Source organism: Aptenodytes forsteri, unplaced genomic scaffold (assembly GCF_000699145.1).
Source record: "Aptenodytes forsteri isolate BGI_AS27 unplaced genomic scaffold, ASM69914v1 Scaffold346, whole genome shotgun sequence".
Taxonomy (NCBI): domain Eukaryota; kingdom Metazoa; phylum Chordata; class Aves; order Sphenisciformes; family Spheniscidae; genus Aptenodytes; species Aptenodytes forsteri.
The window spans coordinates 916,572-933,066 of record NW_008794078.1 but is presented as its reverse complement, the minus strand read 5'-3'; the positions used below and the strand labels follow the sequence as shown (position 1 = coordinate 933,066).

General features: G+C 45.7%; 1 protein-coding gene across 1 annotated transcript in view; it reads left to right on the top strand.

The window, feature by feature from the left end:
* The window catches only part of MEIS1 (Meis homeobox 1), a 125,045-nt gene extending 109,155 nt beyond the window's left edge, over window positions 1-15,890 (top strand). The window contains exons 12-15 of the mRNA XM_009290971.1: window positions 9,951-10,009; window positions 11,363-11,452; window positions 11,724-11,819; window positions 14,317-15,890. Coding sequence (XP_009289246.1) covers window positions 9,951-10,009; window positions 11,363-11,452; window positions 11,724-11,782 — 208 coding nt within the window. The 3' untranslated portion in view covers window positions 11,783-11,819; window positions 14,317-15,890. The remainder of the gene's footprint in view (window positions 1-9,950; window positions 10,010-11,362; window positions 11,453-11,723; window positions 11,820-14,316) is intronic.
* The last annotated feature ends 605 nt before the right edge of the window (window positions 15,891-16,495 follow it).

Genomic DNA, 16,495 nt, shown 5'->3' with positions numbered 1-16,495 from the left:
GGTTTACCTGCCAATAGTCTTGACTAACGAAAGGCGCTCGGCACTTGAGAAGTTAATATGCAGCCCAAAAAAATCCTGTTTTCCCTTGGGCCTTCCATCCTCTTCTGGGGTGGTTTTGTACCTGACAAACTTTTTTTTAGTCGGTGCATTAATATTCTGTAACGAATGCGCTGTCAGGTGTCAGGGAAATAAGATGAAACGGTGCCGTGCAAACATTCACCGCTTGCTCTTTTCTCTGCTCCTGCCCTAGCTTTGCTCTGCAGGATCAGGGTAGGGGTCAGAAGGCTTTGGTTGCTACTTTTTATTTAAAAAGGCTGAGATTCAGGTGTGCATTGTCTCAAAACAAGAGTTTGGCTTTAAAAAAAACCCATCTAGGACACTGTTGTATTGTGGAAATGCAATGTTGCAAGCAAGGGGAGGGCTCTGCGCCATCTTCTGTAAATACAGTTCTCAGGGCTTGGTTCCTCCTCAGTGCAAGAGATGCTTTTGTCAGGAAAAGTACCCTCGATATATACCAAAAAAAAACCCAACAAAAAACCCTCAATATATTAAAAAAAAGAGAGAAGGGGAGAGTAATGGTTTGTCATTGCTTTGCAAGTCAGGTTTTGGTCTATTCTTGTCATAGCTATCTGAAGTGTGTTTACATATAGTTTGCCTTTCTGGTATTTTGTGCTTGCACAGACCTGATCTCCACCTATTTTGTGTCAACAGTTGCTGAGATTGGTGTAAAGCGATTAACCGCTGCGAGCTGAAACACCCAACACGCGGAGAAAGGTGCCCTCAGAGACCCTCTCTCGCACTTACATCAGGCGCTAGCTCTGGGCTGCACCTGCATAAAACAAACCGCCTTTCTGAGTGGTTAAAAAGTCAGCCTGAAATATTAAAAATGGGGCAAATGTTGCCTCCTTCTTGGCTAAACCAATTTTCTCTTCTCAAAAATGAAACACAGCCAGAGGCGCAGGGCGAGGACGTGCTTTCGAGGGCGTGCGTTTTGCCCTGCCTGCCCTGAAATGATTTCGGCGTAAATGACGTATGGCTGGCTATACCAGCGTTAGCACTGACGAGGCTTCTGCCTTTTATTTTACTTTTAAAAAAGAAAAGAAACGGCAGCAGATGCTGCTGAAAAAACATTGCTTCCGCAGTTCTTCAGCGAAATCTAGGTCATGTAACAGTTTCACGCGTTATTTTTTTTTCCCCTGCCCAGGTGCTGTAGTCCTTGTGGCTTTTTTGGCTAATGATAAAGCTCAATAGCAATAGCTCCTTTTTAATTCAGATTTATCCCAGAGATGTCTGACTTCTCACCTGGTTTATAAAGGTGGTTTATACCATCTGAGGGCTGATCCCTAAGCTTTCTGTGTCCCATGGTCTCACAAATTCTTTTTATCTTTGACATTCCTCTGACCTCCCCGTATGTGTTTTGTTTGCGTTCTTTTCTGAGGCTGTCTTTTCTCCTGCCCTGAATAAAATGCCGTCAGGAGTAGGATTATAAGCAAAATGAATTACTTCACTTAATGGGAAATTATGTTTAGATAAAGTAGATTACAAAGTAGGTTATTAGTAGTGGTTAGAAAACAATGTTTTGAAGTAGGATGTCTTGGGGGGAGTTCGTCCAGAAGCGTGGGGTTGTTTTTCAGGTTGGCTGTGACTCAGAATTGTATCTTTTGTGGTTCCTGGGGAAAAAAAAAGGAAAAAAAAATTTCAAACCAGTTTTGCAGGTGCCCACATCACACGAAATACACCAGCATGCTCGTGTTTGTTGTCTCAGTAGTGGTGGGGAAGATGCAACCACAGGAATCACAGTTTCCCTCCTCCGCCCCGAGCCAATGTCTCGGGGTATAGACCAGAGTGATGTCAAAGCCTATTTCATGTACAAATCACAGGTCCCATATAGGGGTTCATTATGTTTTCTCTTTGGGGGCTCCGGGGGTGTTTTTCCCCAAAGACACTTGTCAGGGCTTTTGGTTTGGCCACCCTGAGTTCGCTTCTCCTTGTCCCGCAGGCTGGAGGAGCTGGTGTGGGGTGACAGTGTACGGAGTTACTCCATACTCCTTAAGTAGCCTTCTGGAGACGAGGAGGGTGAGGAGATCCGTCCAGGAGCACGGACAGAGCATTTCTCGCATCCTTCAGTTAGCAGGAACGCGCTTAAACCAGTGCCAGATGTGGGAGCAGCCTCTCTGGTTTCGCTTGGGCTGGAGGACCGGGCACGGCTTCCAGCTCCCATGTCATACGCATTATAGGTGGGAGTGAACAGGGAAAAGGCTGTTGGACAAGGCTCCCAACTTGATGTATGGACAAAGCCTTGGACCTCAAAGGAGGAACCCCTGTGTTTAGACCAGTTGTGTGGCAGGAGAAAGCTCAGAGATCATGCAGGCACCTTTCACAAATACTACATTCCCTTAAATAAGAAGTTATGCTGAATCGACAGAGGACAAGGAAATTGCTGGAAGAGAGAGGAGTGTTTTCAAAGAAGCAGCGAGTAGTTTGCGATCAGTTCTCACCCATTCCCAGCGTAATCCCTGCCATCGAGCAGGACTCAGGTTATTAGTTTGAAGCGATGTGCTGAAGACGAGCTGTTGTGTTGCACTGATGGCGTGCACTAGACCAGGACTTGAGTTGCAGAGTCCAGACGTGCTCTCCTGAAGGTTCAGATGGAAAGTTGAGGTTCAGACCCCGCTCAAAGCTGGGAGGAAACGCCGCGCTGGGAGATGTGCATCGCAGTCTTGGGCCGCTCTCAAAGCTTGCAGAGAGCCTGCACGCCCTCTGCCATGAGTGTTTGGGTGGTCCTGGGGTTTGTGGCGTGGTCTGCACATTGAAGCATATACATCTCTATCCCAGCAAAGACAGTGCACCGTATAGCACTGAGATTAATCGCTCTCCAAATCTGCAGTGGAAAAGCAACTACACAGCATCGGTCCTTGAGCAGGGAGAGCATTTTTGTGGGAGGCAAGATTTCGGCTGGTAGCGTGTTGTGTACCCAACTGCAGTGTTGTGTTGGGTCCAGTGCTGTCCTGGCCGTGAGTTAGAGAAGCCTTAGTGCTGCTCTACTAGATGAATCTTTGCCATATTCCTTAAAGGCTAATTGTGGCACACGGAGATCAGCAGAGTACAGCTGCGCTGGGATTTGGGAGCAGGGAAGAGACGGGAGGTCAGCTCCGCTGGCGCTTTGCCATGTAAAGATTTCCCCTTACATCATCTGGCTGCCGAGGGCGAGTTTACATCTGCTTTGCACCCCGAGGGAATTGCCGTGTCAGGGAATGAGGTTGCTGCGAGCCCTGCCTGGCGCAGCCGAGACCTGCGGCACGGCCTTTGCTCCGTCTCCCTGGCATCAGCAGGGAGACGCCCGGATGCCAGACCCGGATTTTCACCGGAAACTTTCCATGTCAGCTGAGCTTTTTGGAGGACTGAGTAGGATTTGTGGATGGGAGGGGAGGAGGAGAAGGAGGAGAGAGTACCAGAAAGGCCAACAGCAGCTTGCCTGTGATGTGGGAGGGCACTGGAGACGGGCAGAGCAGGGAGGAGCATCTCCAGGGAGCCCTTCCCCGGGCTCTTCACTCCTCTCTAGCAAGTCCCTCCCTTGTTTTTCATTCAGAACTAGCTAAATAAATACAAATAGGCTTTAGCTCTATCCTGCTGGGGAACAGGGAGAATTTTGCAAGACGGGAAAAGTGTTTCCTGCCCAACTTTCTTCTAGAAAGACCCATCAAGCAGCCACCAGCCGTGAGCCCTGCACAGACGTGGGGCTAGGGGAGCGTTTGGGCCAAGGGAAGAGCAGGGCCAAGAGCTTGTGGGTCCTACCTTGATGGAAAGCCATCAGCCATCCCTTCTGCGCCAAGAGCACGAGCCACCACAGGGCTTGCTGCCATCCCGAGGCAGTCACCGCAGCTGCGTGGTGTCGACACCATGGGGCTGGTGGCAGGGTGCTCCACCAAATCTGGTCTGTTTATTTGGAGGCAGGATGCGTCCCGCGGTGATTTGAGAAGAAAGCATGGTACGGAGCAGGAGGGGAAGCAGGGCTTAAGGGCTTGGGAGAAGAGCAAGCACAGGAGGTGGCCAGAGGAAGAGCCTGGTGCATGTTGGGCCGGCCAACATGTAGGGCATGGCCAGCTCTCTTACAAGGAGCGCATACCTGATCCCATCTCTCTGCTTTCTATTTTTGCACTCAATATGCTCGCTACATTAGCAGGGTTGGCTTGCGAGAGATTCAATAGCACTCTCCTGCTTTAAAGCAACTTTTCTGAATGCACAACATGAATCCATCGGTGGGGTCACATAGTAATGCTTGAAGTCAGAAGCTATTTTTAAAACTAAATTGCAGAACCACACATGGCTTTCATTAGTGCTTTACATCAAATTTGTCAGCTAATTAGTGGTTTTTCATCACTGGTTTTTGCATAGTATTTTATTTGTTCGCTCTTCAATATTGTCTTGCGACACCCCCAGCCCTATATGCAGTCCCTGGCACTGGTGCTGCCAGCGGAGGAGGGAGGGAGAGGAGAGCTTTCAGGAGACCTTCCCAATCCTCCTGATGGATGGACTCGCTGCGTTTGGAGTATATTCCAATATTACGTGTCTGGAGTGGGCGGTTAGCAACCCGTGTGCTCTTTTCCCTCCCTACCTCCATTTAGTGTTGTAAATGATGTATTGCAGTCCCGAACTGTCTTCGGTTCGGAGGAGGAGAAAGCAAGAAAAGTTGCCAAACATGACTTCATAAGGTTTGACTTTAAATTGAACAAAGTTTCTTGAGTGTCTTGGATTTTTTTTTTCTTTACAAATAAAGGGAGTACAGAGAGCATGGTTTGCTAATGACTGGTAGTTACGGGTCATTAAGCTCACTAACTGACTTCAGGATCAGAACTTTCTAATAATGGCAGTAAGCACTCTTTTAACATTTATTTCTCTTTTTAGGGATGGGGAGATGTGATTACTATTCAAAAGTCTGCAGTTATTTTTTCTGTTCATAATTACAGAGGGAGCTTGCTATTTTTAAGGCTGTTTTTAAAACATTTGAAAGTATTTGGTGAAATAATTTCTAAGGTTTTTTTTCTTTTCTTTAACTGACCCTTGAAAAGCTCTGGAAAACAAATACGCAGGAAAAAATGAAAATATGTTAAAATAAGGAATAAAGCAGTTACTGAAGTGTAATAATCCTGGTTTATAGCACACTTTCCATTTAAATTGTTTTTATTAGAGATAAACCTGTTAAGCGTTGAGGAATTAAGTGCTGAATGGAGAAGGTTGTTTCGCTGCTGTATAAATGAAGGATCCCAGTATGCAGAAAAAAGTACGGCTGGTTTTACAAGTGAATTATTTGCCAGTTTGAAGGGCTCTGGTTACTTTGGCGTCTGCTGTAAAAAAATGGTGATTTGTTTGTTGTCAAGAGGGATGCTATTTTTTTCAGAGGGGCAAGAGAGATTTTAGCACTGGGGTTTGTAGGTACTATGGGCTTTCTCATCGTCCTTACGCCTGGTTTGTTAGAAGGAGCTCAAGGAGAAAACGAGGCAGAGGGATTTTTGGGAATTTCTTGGCACCGCTGTTGATACACAGACTTCTGGCTTGCCGTCGCATGCGGCGCTTTGGGACAATATTGAGAGGGAGCAGCCTGCAACTCCAAGTATCAAAAGTCAGTAATGGTGTGAAACTCTCCTCATTTGGGAGGGCTGGGGGAGAGAAAAATTCAATATATCGCTAAGTCTCAGCATCTCCTTTCAGACAGCTGGTCCTGGAAAATTTCATTCAAAGACTGCAAATTGGAGGTCCCCGCAATCGCTCTTACGATTCTTGAGCAAAGGTGACTTTGGAAATTCGTGACAGCGGAGGAAGGTCTTGTTTTATTCACTCAACAGAAGTGAAATACAAGGGGAAGGGAGAAAGAACAGATCTGTGCAGAAAATGTCACTCGGGCTGTAACCTGAGCCTTAGCGAGCTGTGCCTTTTGGAGGGTTTGGTGACCCTCCGAAAATCCTTGCTCTCTGGCTGCTATTATTGTAGCCAATTTCCAACTAAAATAAGTCTTTTGTCATCACCAGCCATGCCGCCTCTCGCTGAGAAGAAACAAAACTTGTGCGTGGCAGCGAGGGCAGCCAAGCTGAAGGTCAGAGTGCAGAGGCGGATTGCTGCATCCCCGGGGCCGGGGCTGGATCTCACCCGTGGGGCCGGTGATGCACCAACCGGGGAGACTGACAGTGACCTCTGGAGACAGAGCCTGGGCGAGAAGCCTAAGAGAAAACATCCTAGTAAAATCCAAATTGGAGAAAAGAGGGTTTCCTCCTCCTCTTTAGGGTTATGCAGGTGGAATAGCTGTTTTTTTCTTGCTTTTTGGGACACGGTGGAAAGCGCAATCTCATGTATCCAAAAGGGCAAGGAAAAGCTAGCTTGAAAAAAATAATAAATACTTTAAACTTCTGTGTTTGCCCAACTGTTCAAATGTTTCCTCCATGCCAGATCCTTCCCCTTGAAAAAAAAAAAAGGAAAAAAAAAAGCAACCCAAAGCATTGTTTTGCAGAGTTCTCAGCTCCCCGCGGGCAGGGAGATGGGTACAACTTGTACACTGAGGGATCTCATGTTGTTTGTGCCACTATTGATTTTGCTCTTTCGGGGAAAAAAACCCAAACCAACAAACCCCTTCCACATCGGAACAAAGGTACCAACGCATAGAGCACTGGTATGGGGAAAAATACTTTATGCAAGTCTTTGAGCCTGTGCGGGTCTTTACTCACACGAGTAAGGTTATGTGGCTGTCTTAATCATTAACTTAATTTTTATGCAGAGTTGTATTTTGACAATACTCCATTTGAGAAGCACTTAATACGCAAATAGCTTTTTTAGGTCCTGATTCCTCTGAACTTTTAAAAATTAGAGTGATTTGGGATTTCTTTGTCTTAAGATAGGTGAATGTGAACATATGGGAAAAGGGGCAGTGAGGTTTTTCCTGTTGGCTTTTCTGTTCCATCGTTTTTGCTGGTGTTACGTCAGCCTGGCGCTTTGGAAATTCAAAGAGTGATCAAAAGATCTTGGCCGTTCTATCAAAGAAAAAACCAGGGAGTATGAAGAAATTATCCCCGTGCCTGTATATTTCTGCAGCTACAGATAATTAGCAATTTTGCTTGCAAAGAGTTCTCAAATGTGATTTATAAACGTAACAGCGCTGCATTGTGCTCTCTCAAGGCAAGCCACATTAGTAGTTTTAATCTGATGGGTTCTTACGAATTCCAGGTTTGGGATGCAGGAAGAAACTTGAAAGTGAATACTTTCTTCTTTTTTTTTAATGCATAGTGGTTTGGAGTCTACTATAATGCAAAGTAAAGCGTTCTGTTACAAAGGCAGGGAGGATGGGACAGAAGGTTAAAGGGCATCCTGGAAACAAACAGCTGGACCAGTTTATTTAAACAGATACAAGGATGGGGAGCTGACCTCCGTTTGACTTCTAGTGGGAGGAGCGAGAATGTCATTTTATTACTTTGCCCAGAAGGAAAATGTTCTTGCGTCTGAATTCCCCCTGAAGAGATCCAAACACTGGGCTGTTTGGCAGAATTGCTACTTATAGAAAATACTTACACAAATGCGTAGGAAGAAGATAACTGTTAAGTACCTGTGTGTAAAATGTTCTTAGAGCAGATATCCCGAGCGATAGCGTGGGGCAAACAGGTGAGAATATGTTTTACTCTAGGCACGTCTTGTGGATAATTATTGGTAAATTCTAGCTATGTAGTTTATTATTCTAGCTATATAGTTTACTAATGAGCCCCCCCTTCTTACTAAAAGCGCTTGCAGTTTGGAGGAGGAGGAAGAGACGGTTGTGAGTTTGGGGCGTGCATGCTTATTGTTGCTCAGGGTTTCTTTGGGGTAAAAGCTTTTGGCAAATGAAGGTTTCCGTGACCAGCCAATCTCACGGCTACCAAAAACCCTCCCCTCCTGCCGCAGTAACAGGTCCTGGCAGTCGGGCAGGAGGAGGATGGAGTAAACACAGCAAGAGCCTGCCAGGCTTGCAGAAGGAAATGGCTGGGACACTGGGGTTTTGTGTTGTTGTTTTACTTAGGAGAGTTACTGTGAAAATTGCTTTCTGCAAATGCAGATTACAGATAATAAACAATTTTCTAATTGGTCATGGCGCTAAGGCAGCTAATGGGGGAAAAAAAGCAGATTTTTTTTAATTGCTTATTTCGCATGGTGTTTGTGCTACACCTGTGCTTATAATGAGAAAGGAGAATTAGTCTAACCTTCTGCTCACATGATTCTAATTTTCATGGTTTGTACAAGATAATGATAAACTGATTTGCAACACCGTTTGCTGGAGGTGGCGGGGGGGGGGGTATTGGAAATGTGTAGAAAAACTGATCCAATACTGTTGCTGACAAAACATGACCTAGTTCAGGTGTAAGGTTTCCAGATCAGCACCCGGAATTGGTGCCTTTGAGCCCATTTTGTTGAGACAGGTTTGATTAGGACTCAACATCTTGATTAATTTTTGCGGGAGTTTGGGTAATGGGAGTCAGTCGGGAACGGGAGATAGGAGGAGACCGAAATCACTGTGCTGGCCTTTGATGAGGGCAAAACAAACAGCACGGGGCGGTGGTTTGCAATTCCTCTCCCCGCCGGTGTAGGGGAATGGGTGGGAAGAGCTGCTTCCCGCGGGAAGGTCCTGGTGGCTTTATCTCTGTGGTGGGAGAGCTCCTGCTAAGCCACCCCCAGCAAAGGCAACAAAAGCAAGCACCAAGTAGCCCTTTGTGGACTTTCCCATTGCGTTTTGCAAGTGTAGTGTGGTTTTATCCACGCTCACGCTTCTTCCTTTACTAGTAAATATTGTGGCATACACGTTTTTATTATTCTTTTTCTCTCTCGTAAAGAATGTAAAGCCTGGTTATAAGGCTTTGCCGTGATTAAATCTCGATGGAGATGTTTTCCAAATGGTTTTTAACTAAGCTTTCTGATGAGCGAAACCGCAAGAGAAGTTCTAACGCTCTTCAGACAGGTTCCCAGCCACGGTTTTGAGCCTCCTGATTTCAGTGCCACGAGGACTGCCCGCAGAGGAGACCGGGGCACTTGTGACCTTCTTCTGTTTTGCTCCGAATTATTTTGAATATTCCTTTCCCAAATAAGCATTGCAAGACTAACTGAGGCGAAAAGCTACAAAAACGCAAGGAGTACGGTTGCAGATGGCTGTTTTTAAAAACGACCGTACCTTTTTTTTATTTCCAAAGATCTGCTTTTCATTGTTCGGGGGGAATTTTCAGTAGTCCAGTAATTACAGTTTAACAAGATGTTTGCTGTAAATGGTCAGGCCTAGCTGGAGAAAACAGGATTATAAATTCAATTACTGTAAAGCTATGACCTCGCCTTGACCCCTCAGACTTTGCATAAAGGGGGGGGGGGAACCCACCAAGAAATGGCTAGGAGGAATGCACGGCTCTGAAGTCCCCAGCAGTGTGACTTAGCGGTGATAAAACTCCAGACGCTCCCTCATTTGATGGGGTTCTGCCATCACAGTTCATTATCTTAATAGTGGGCATTAAAAGGGAATTAGGTTTGCCAGAGGTAGGGGCAGGTTTTGATAAAAAAAATTGGAAAAAGAAGTCAGAGGACATAAGGCAGAAATGGCACTAATGAGGGGGAGGTAGCAGATGCCCTCACGAGCATCTCGACGGCTTCACCCGTTTTTTTTGTGCCCTGTTCTGAATTGAGAAGAGCGTTGCCGGTATTGTTTCCTGAAAACTCGGCTAATTCCCCCATGAAAAGATGAAATGGAAGTGTCCAACTGTGGTAAAAAGCAGGCAAACATAAATCAGCTCGGAAACCCTGAGCTCGTACTCTCAAAGGTCATCGGGGTTAGAGGTTTTGCAGTATTTGCATCCGCACGCAGCCCGACGGAGAGCACCGCGGCGGGGCGAGAGGGCTTGGGGATGTGTGGAAGTCGTCCCTTCCATAACCGTTTGCTTTCCTCTTTTTTGTTGCAGGTTTATTAATGCTAGAAGAAGAATAGTTCAGCCCATGATAGACCAGTCCAATCGAGCAGGCAAGTCCCCAATAGTAACTGTATTCAAGTCACGCAGGCGAAAACCATCCTCAAGCCATTCACCGGGAGGTCCATTACCTGGTAAATAAATGAGAAATGAATGCTGGGAGTGATTGACAATTAAAATACAACCAGCTTTGTTTCATTACAACCCTAATCATTTTAACATGATTAAAATATTCAGGGGAAAAAAAAGACATTGAAAATTCAAAAAAAGAAACTAAAATGATCTGCTCCGTGACCGGACTTTCCGTACACGTTTGGAATTAAAGTTATTTCTGGGTTTTTTGGTAGTTGTTTTGAGTTTTCCTTCCCAGCTCCTTCTGCTCTTGTGACCACTCCCTGGTGCATGGCTTGGTGTGGAATTGCTGTAAACTTTATTACCTGTCAAAAGGGCAAAGGGGTCAGAATCGCTTGTGGGACTCAGTAAAGTTCAAAGACATTCAATGAGGTAGAGCTTTATGTGCTTTAATAACCCAAGGCAGCTTACTTCTGAAGCCAGCTTTTAATGTACAGTTAAAACCTCGAGTTCAGGCCGTGGTACTTGGTCCTTTTGTCCCTCGTCTCTTCTTTTTAGTAGCTGTCTTTTGGGATCGCTGATGTAGAGTTAAAACCTCGAGTTCAGGCCGTGGTACTTGGTCCTTTTGTCCCTCGTCTCTTCTTTTGTAGCTGTCTTTTGGGATCGCTGCGTGTTTGGGGTTTACTCTTGGGGGGGGGGGATTTATTTTTTTTTTATTTTAAAATCTCAAGATTTCCCGTGCCGGTTCTGTCTGGGGTCTTGGCTCGCAGCTCTGTGTGGGTATTTACCATCGAGGAATAGCCTATTATTCCCAGTTGGTTTTGTTTTCTGAGTCTCGCTGCCAAACTATCCAAATCCATCGTTGTCCAAGATGCCTTTGGGCCACGCTTCCTCTTCGAGTACATTCGATTATTTTGTCATTAGAGGTAAATATCTGGCACAGACGTGTTCAGGTCCTGCTCTTAGAAAGGCACACGGGCGTAATTTAACACACTGCGATTTCAGTGTGACTATTCCAGCCATAAAATCCGGCTTCTATACAGGTCTTTGCATTGACGGCAGCAGCGGGAGCAGCTGGAGCCGAGGCTCCTCATGTCTCGCGATTTCGGATCGCTAACTTCATTTCCAAACTCACAGTAGGAAATTAAGCCAAAACTAAGCAAGCTTGTTAGCCCGGCCGCTAAATTCGAACAGTAGATGTTTTTCCCTCTTTATAGAGCCAGCATCGATAGCCGTCTCACGCAGTCCGTGGGTGGGGGGGTTGTGTCTTGACACCGTGAGAAGAGGCGACCCTTTTGGCTGTCGCTAAAAAGCAATGTTCTGCGCTTTTCCAGTAAGTCAAGGAACACCCTATAACCCCGACGGGCAGCCGATGGGAGGTTTCGTGATGGACGGCCAGCAGCACATGGGCATCCGAGCGCCAGGTAAGCCCCCGGGGGAGCGTCGCCCACCGATGGTGACCTCGGTCGCGCCACCGCAGGTAACCGCACCTCCGCCCTCCGCCGTCGTCTCAGCTGCCTGCCTTGCCTCGCCTGTCTTCTGCCTGCCTTCAACACCGCCGAGGGAAACCAGGCATCTTCTCGCTCGAGTGGTCCTGGGCCCTCTGCCGTGCTGTGTTTTGGAAAGGGGCTTTTGGCACTATCTGTTGACTTTGCTCATTCTCTGGCATCTTCTTGGATTTTTATCTCCCTCTAGGACCTATGAGTGGAATGGGCATGAATATGGGCATGGAGGGGCAGTGGCACTACATGTAACCTTCACCTAGGTAACCAATGGCAAAGCCAGGGGGAAGTAAGTACAAACGGGGTCTTTGTTCTCACTTTGTCCGAGGGATATTTGTCTCCTTGCATTTCCCTATGTTCTCCCTGCCCATAGCCTCATGCTTGTTCCTTCCTTTCCATCCATCCATCCTACGCCTGGGCTCCTTCGGGTTTCTCTCCCTCCGGTTCAGCTCAAGCTTTCCAAGCTCCCAAACCCCCCCATGCGCGCGCGTGCGCGCCGTACATTGACGCCGCCGTACATCGACGCCGCCATACATTGATGCTATTATCCATCCCCGAGCACATGACAAAACAAGAAGCAGCCGGGGAGGTGGGGGAGCCCGTCGTCTTGGCAACAGACTGATTTGCAAAATGTAAGCGGTCTGCAGCAGCGCAGGGAGAGGAAAGAGCATGTCCCCAAAGTGTCATAAATCTGTCTAACCGCAGTTGATGCATGAGTTACATTTCTCCCGCTAACCTGCAAGACACCAAAAAAGCCAAACAGAGACTTCTTGTAGGTAAAAAAAAAAACAACAAAAAACCCGGTGGCTTCACTTAGTTGCGTTTTGGAAGGCAATGGATGAAACTTTGATTTTTATTTTTTTTTCCAAGTTTATTTCTCTTTGTCTGTCCGTCATAATGGGATTACGTGTGGCAAAGGAAAAAGAGAGAATACAAAATAGAGGTGTGCGCAGCAGGCTATGGAGCTTAGCCCAGGCTAATTGACTATATCCAAATTAAGTATGCCATCACTTGCAGTGTGACAAATGGATTTGACTTATTCAGTATACAAAAATAGAGATCATTAATGCAATCTTCAGTGGCAGGCCTCGCGAAGAAAGCCTAGAAAAACTGTCCCAGGTTTTTTTTTTTTCCCCCCTCTTGTCTTTTTGTAGGGGAAAATACTTTATACAAATTTTAGGTTGTTTTTTTTTTAAAAAGAGTAAAGCGGTTTGAAACACCGAGGCACCGGTACCATGTTTAAATGGTGCCCGATTCTGTTCCTTTCACTTTCTTTCTGGAGTTAAAAGCAGTTATTTCAGCATCTTTGTTGTGCCCCCAGCCTGTATTAACGTAGGGCTTGAAGTTACCCGGGCCAAGTGTATTTCATAGTCGTCTTCTCTGGGCGCGAGTCAAAACTAAGTTTTAACAATTAGCTGTGAAAACATTCCTCTGAGCTTGGGAATGCAACAGCCTTATTACCTCATCATGGAAATTTCTAGCTTAGTTAATTTAAATATTGTTTCTTAGTTTCTGGGTCAATTAAATTTAAATGATGTATTTTATGCTTCGTGACCAATTAAATTAATAGGTTATTACAAAAAATATTATCATCTTTTTTGATTAAAGAGCTGTGAGTACAGTATATTTTATAAGCAATTTTCATTAGTTCAAAACTGTTCCTTTAGGCTAGATTAAGCAGCTATTCATTGCTAGAGCCTTGAGACCTGATTCCAAGGTGTTCAGCGCATTCACAGCGCGCTCTTACTTAGAACTAAAGCCAATTGAACCTACTTAGCAATAGCGTATGCCTTTCACCCTTGATGATTATGGAGCTTATAGCTCTCCGAAACAATACACCTGTCAGTTCCCATCAGCTACAGCAATCCAAGCAGAAGGCAGAGGCCCACGGAAAGCAGGAGGTTTTATTGTTTTAGGTCCAATTTTTTTCTTATTGTTCTCCCAAACCCACTGAAAGGTTGACTGAGTTGCGCGTCTGATTTTTTCAGACAGAAGTGAGCAGGGGGAAAGAATTAATTGATAATTGTTATTGGTTATATATATATTTTTTAATGTGTTTAAAAATACAGGTTTGATTTAACAGTCGTCCTTAGTAATCCTATCAATTTCGGCTTCGCATGAGGCCTTTGTTCAGCGATGTATGTGCTTGCTGTATAGCGTCTGTTTGAATGGCACAGATACTTGGGACAAATTCCAAGTGATCGGGCTCGAGAGCTAGATAAATAACTGTTGATAAACCTCAACACCGATTTAACCCATCTCTCCTCCCAAGCCCCTCATTAACTACTACGGATTCCCCGCCTTGTATTCCCAGCACGCTTTTAGACGCAGGGAGATGATGGTGGGTAGCTGGAGCAAGGCCACGGGGGATGGAGCCCACCTGAGAGCCCTCGCAGGGCTTCCCCGGCTTGGTGCCACCACCAACCGTGTGACGTTAGTCATCATTGGGCTGGCTCTGCCTCTGGCACGCTTCCAGACCAGAAGCGTCTCCATCGCATACGTTCCTAACCGTAAAAGCAGAAAGTGGTTTTATCTCCCAAAACTCTGCATTTGGAGGGGGGGGGGAAGATGCTCTTGGGGGTTTTTTTGACCTGGGAATCATTCCCGTTGCCATCATTGTGAGTCCATACATAGGCTTGGATCCCACAAAGGCAACTGCACTCGCGCGCCCGTGACTCCACGTCCCACCTTTGGCTCGAGCCTGGCCTTCCCGTGCCCGAGCGAAGGAGCTTCACGGCCCGATGTCGGTAGCCCCCCCCCCCCCCCCCGCCTCTTTCTCTCCGCAGGGCTGCAAAGTATGCCAGGGGATTATGTGTCTCGGGGTAGTCCAATGGGTATGAATATGGGACAGCCAAGCTATACCCCACCCCAGATGCCCCCCCATCCCGCTCAGCTGCGTCATGGCCCCCCCATGCATACCTACATTCCTGGACACCCTCACCACCCAGCGATGATGATGCATGGAGGACCACCCCACCCTGGAATGCCCATGTCAGCATCAAGCCCCACAATGCTTCATACCGGCGAGCCGGCAGTGAGCGGACAAGTGATGGACATTGATGCTCAGTAGCTTAAGGGAAATACACGTTGTCTGCAGCGACGGTAGATTTCAAACATTGTCTTTCTGCAATGACTATGGAGTTCTTGGCGTCAACTTTGGACCAAGGGACGTTCCGATTCTTCACAGGGACCCTGAAAAGCAGGAAAACACCAACCGAAGTCAACTTCTGGGGACATGCTAAATACCTATATAAGACATTAAGAGAACAAAGAGTGAAATATTGTAAAATGCTATTATACTGTTATCCATATTACGTTGTTTCTTATAGATTTTTTAAAAAAAATGTGAAATTTTTCCACACTATGTGTGTTGTTTCCATAGCTCTTCACTTCCTCCAGAAGCCTCCTTACATTAAAAAAAGAAGCCTTACACTTTTCCTGCAAATGACAGAAAGGGCTTATTTGCAGGATTTTTAGAGCATTAAAATAACTATGTCAGGCAGAAGAATCTTTCTTCTATCCTAGGATTTCAGCCATGCACACTCTCTCTCTCTCTCCTCTCTCTCCTCCTCCCTCTCTGTCTGTCTTTCTTCCCTTTCTCTCCCTTTCTCCCCCTCTCTCCCTCTCTCTCTTTCTAGCCTGGGGCGTGAATTTGCATGTCTAATTCATTTACTCACCATATTTGAATTGGCCTGAACAGATGTAAATCGGGAAGGATGGGAAAAACTGCAGTCATCAACAATGATTAATCAGCTGTTGCAGGCAGTGTCTTAAGGAGACTGGTAGGAGGAAGCATGGAAACGGAAAGGCAGTGTATTTGAAGCCTAATTGTCACATCAGAGCATCCTTGTCCCCATGCAGCAACCACCACCTTGTACATCACTTCCTGTTTTATGCAGCTCGAAACATGGACTGAAGATTTATTTTTAATATGTTGACTTTCTTTCTGGGCAAGACATCAGTCATGTGTGCATTTTTTTTTTTTCCATAGTCCCATCATGGAGCATTTATGTATACATTGTAAATAAATTTTGTGCAAAAAGGACTGGAAAAATGATCTGTATTATTGCAATTTTTTGTAAAAGTAGCAGTTTGGTATGAGTTGGCATGCATACAGATTTACTAAGTGGGATAAGCTAATTATACTTTTGTTGTGGTTAAACAAATGCTTGTTGATAGCCTTTTTCTATCAAGAAACCAAGGAGCTAATTATTATTAATAATAATCATTGCACACTGAGTCTTAGAGTTTCTGATTGAAACAGTTTGGATTGTATAATAACTCAAAGCCCAGTTGTAGTAGTTTGAGTGCAGTAATGAAATCTGAATCTAAAATAAAAACAAATTATTTTTTGTCATGGTGACTCCACTGCTTGCAAAATTTGTTTCCTGCCCCCCCCCTTCAGTATTTGTAGCCATTCTATCCCAAATTGGGAGCCGAGCAGCTACAAAACTCAGCTAGCTCCAGAGATGTACCTATCATTTGCTATTTAAAGAATGTAAAAGTAGTGCTACGCTGCGTAAAGAAACTTTCTCGGAACTTGCACTGTAAATTGTCAGGATGGGAACTGTTGCCTGTTAATAAATGTAATATCGGAGGGCATTATCGGACAAAAATTTTTAAAAAGTATTACCCCCCCCCCCCCCCCCGCCAAATTACAGTTCTAATACGCAGTTTAAATTATTTGAGCCACTGACCTACTACGTTTCTTTCTGGAACTGAACATATAAAGGGAAGAGGAAAATAAAACTTGGAAAACGTCGCCCGGGCAATGCATATTTGTAAGTAAACGACGTGCTGGTGCGAGGGGCTGCTGGCCCTCTGCGAGGGGAGGCTGGTGCAGGCCGTCCTCTCCTCGTTAACCAATTTCCTCGCACAGCTGTACTTTCTGCACCGCAGCCAGCGAGTTAAACGGCACCGAACAGCCTGGGTAGGCTGCGCTACCTTCTCGCCGCCTTTTAATAA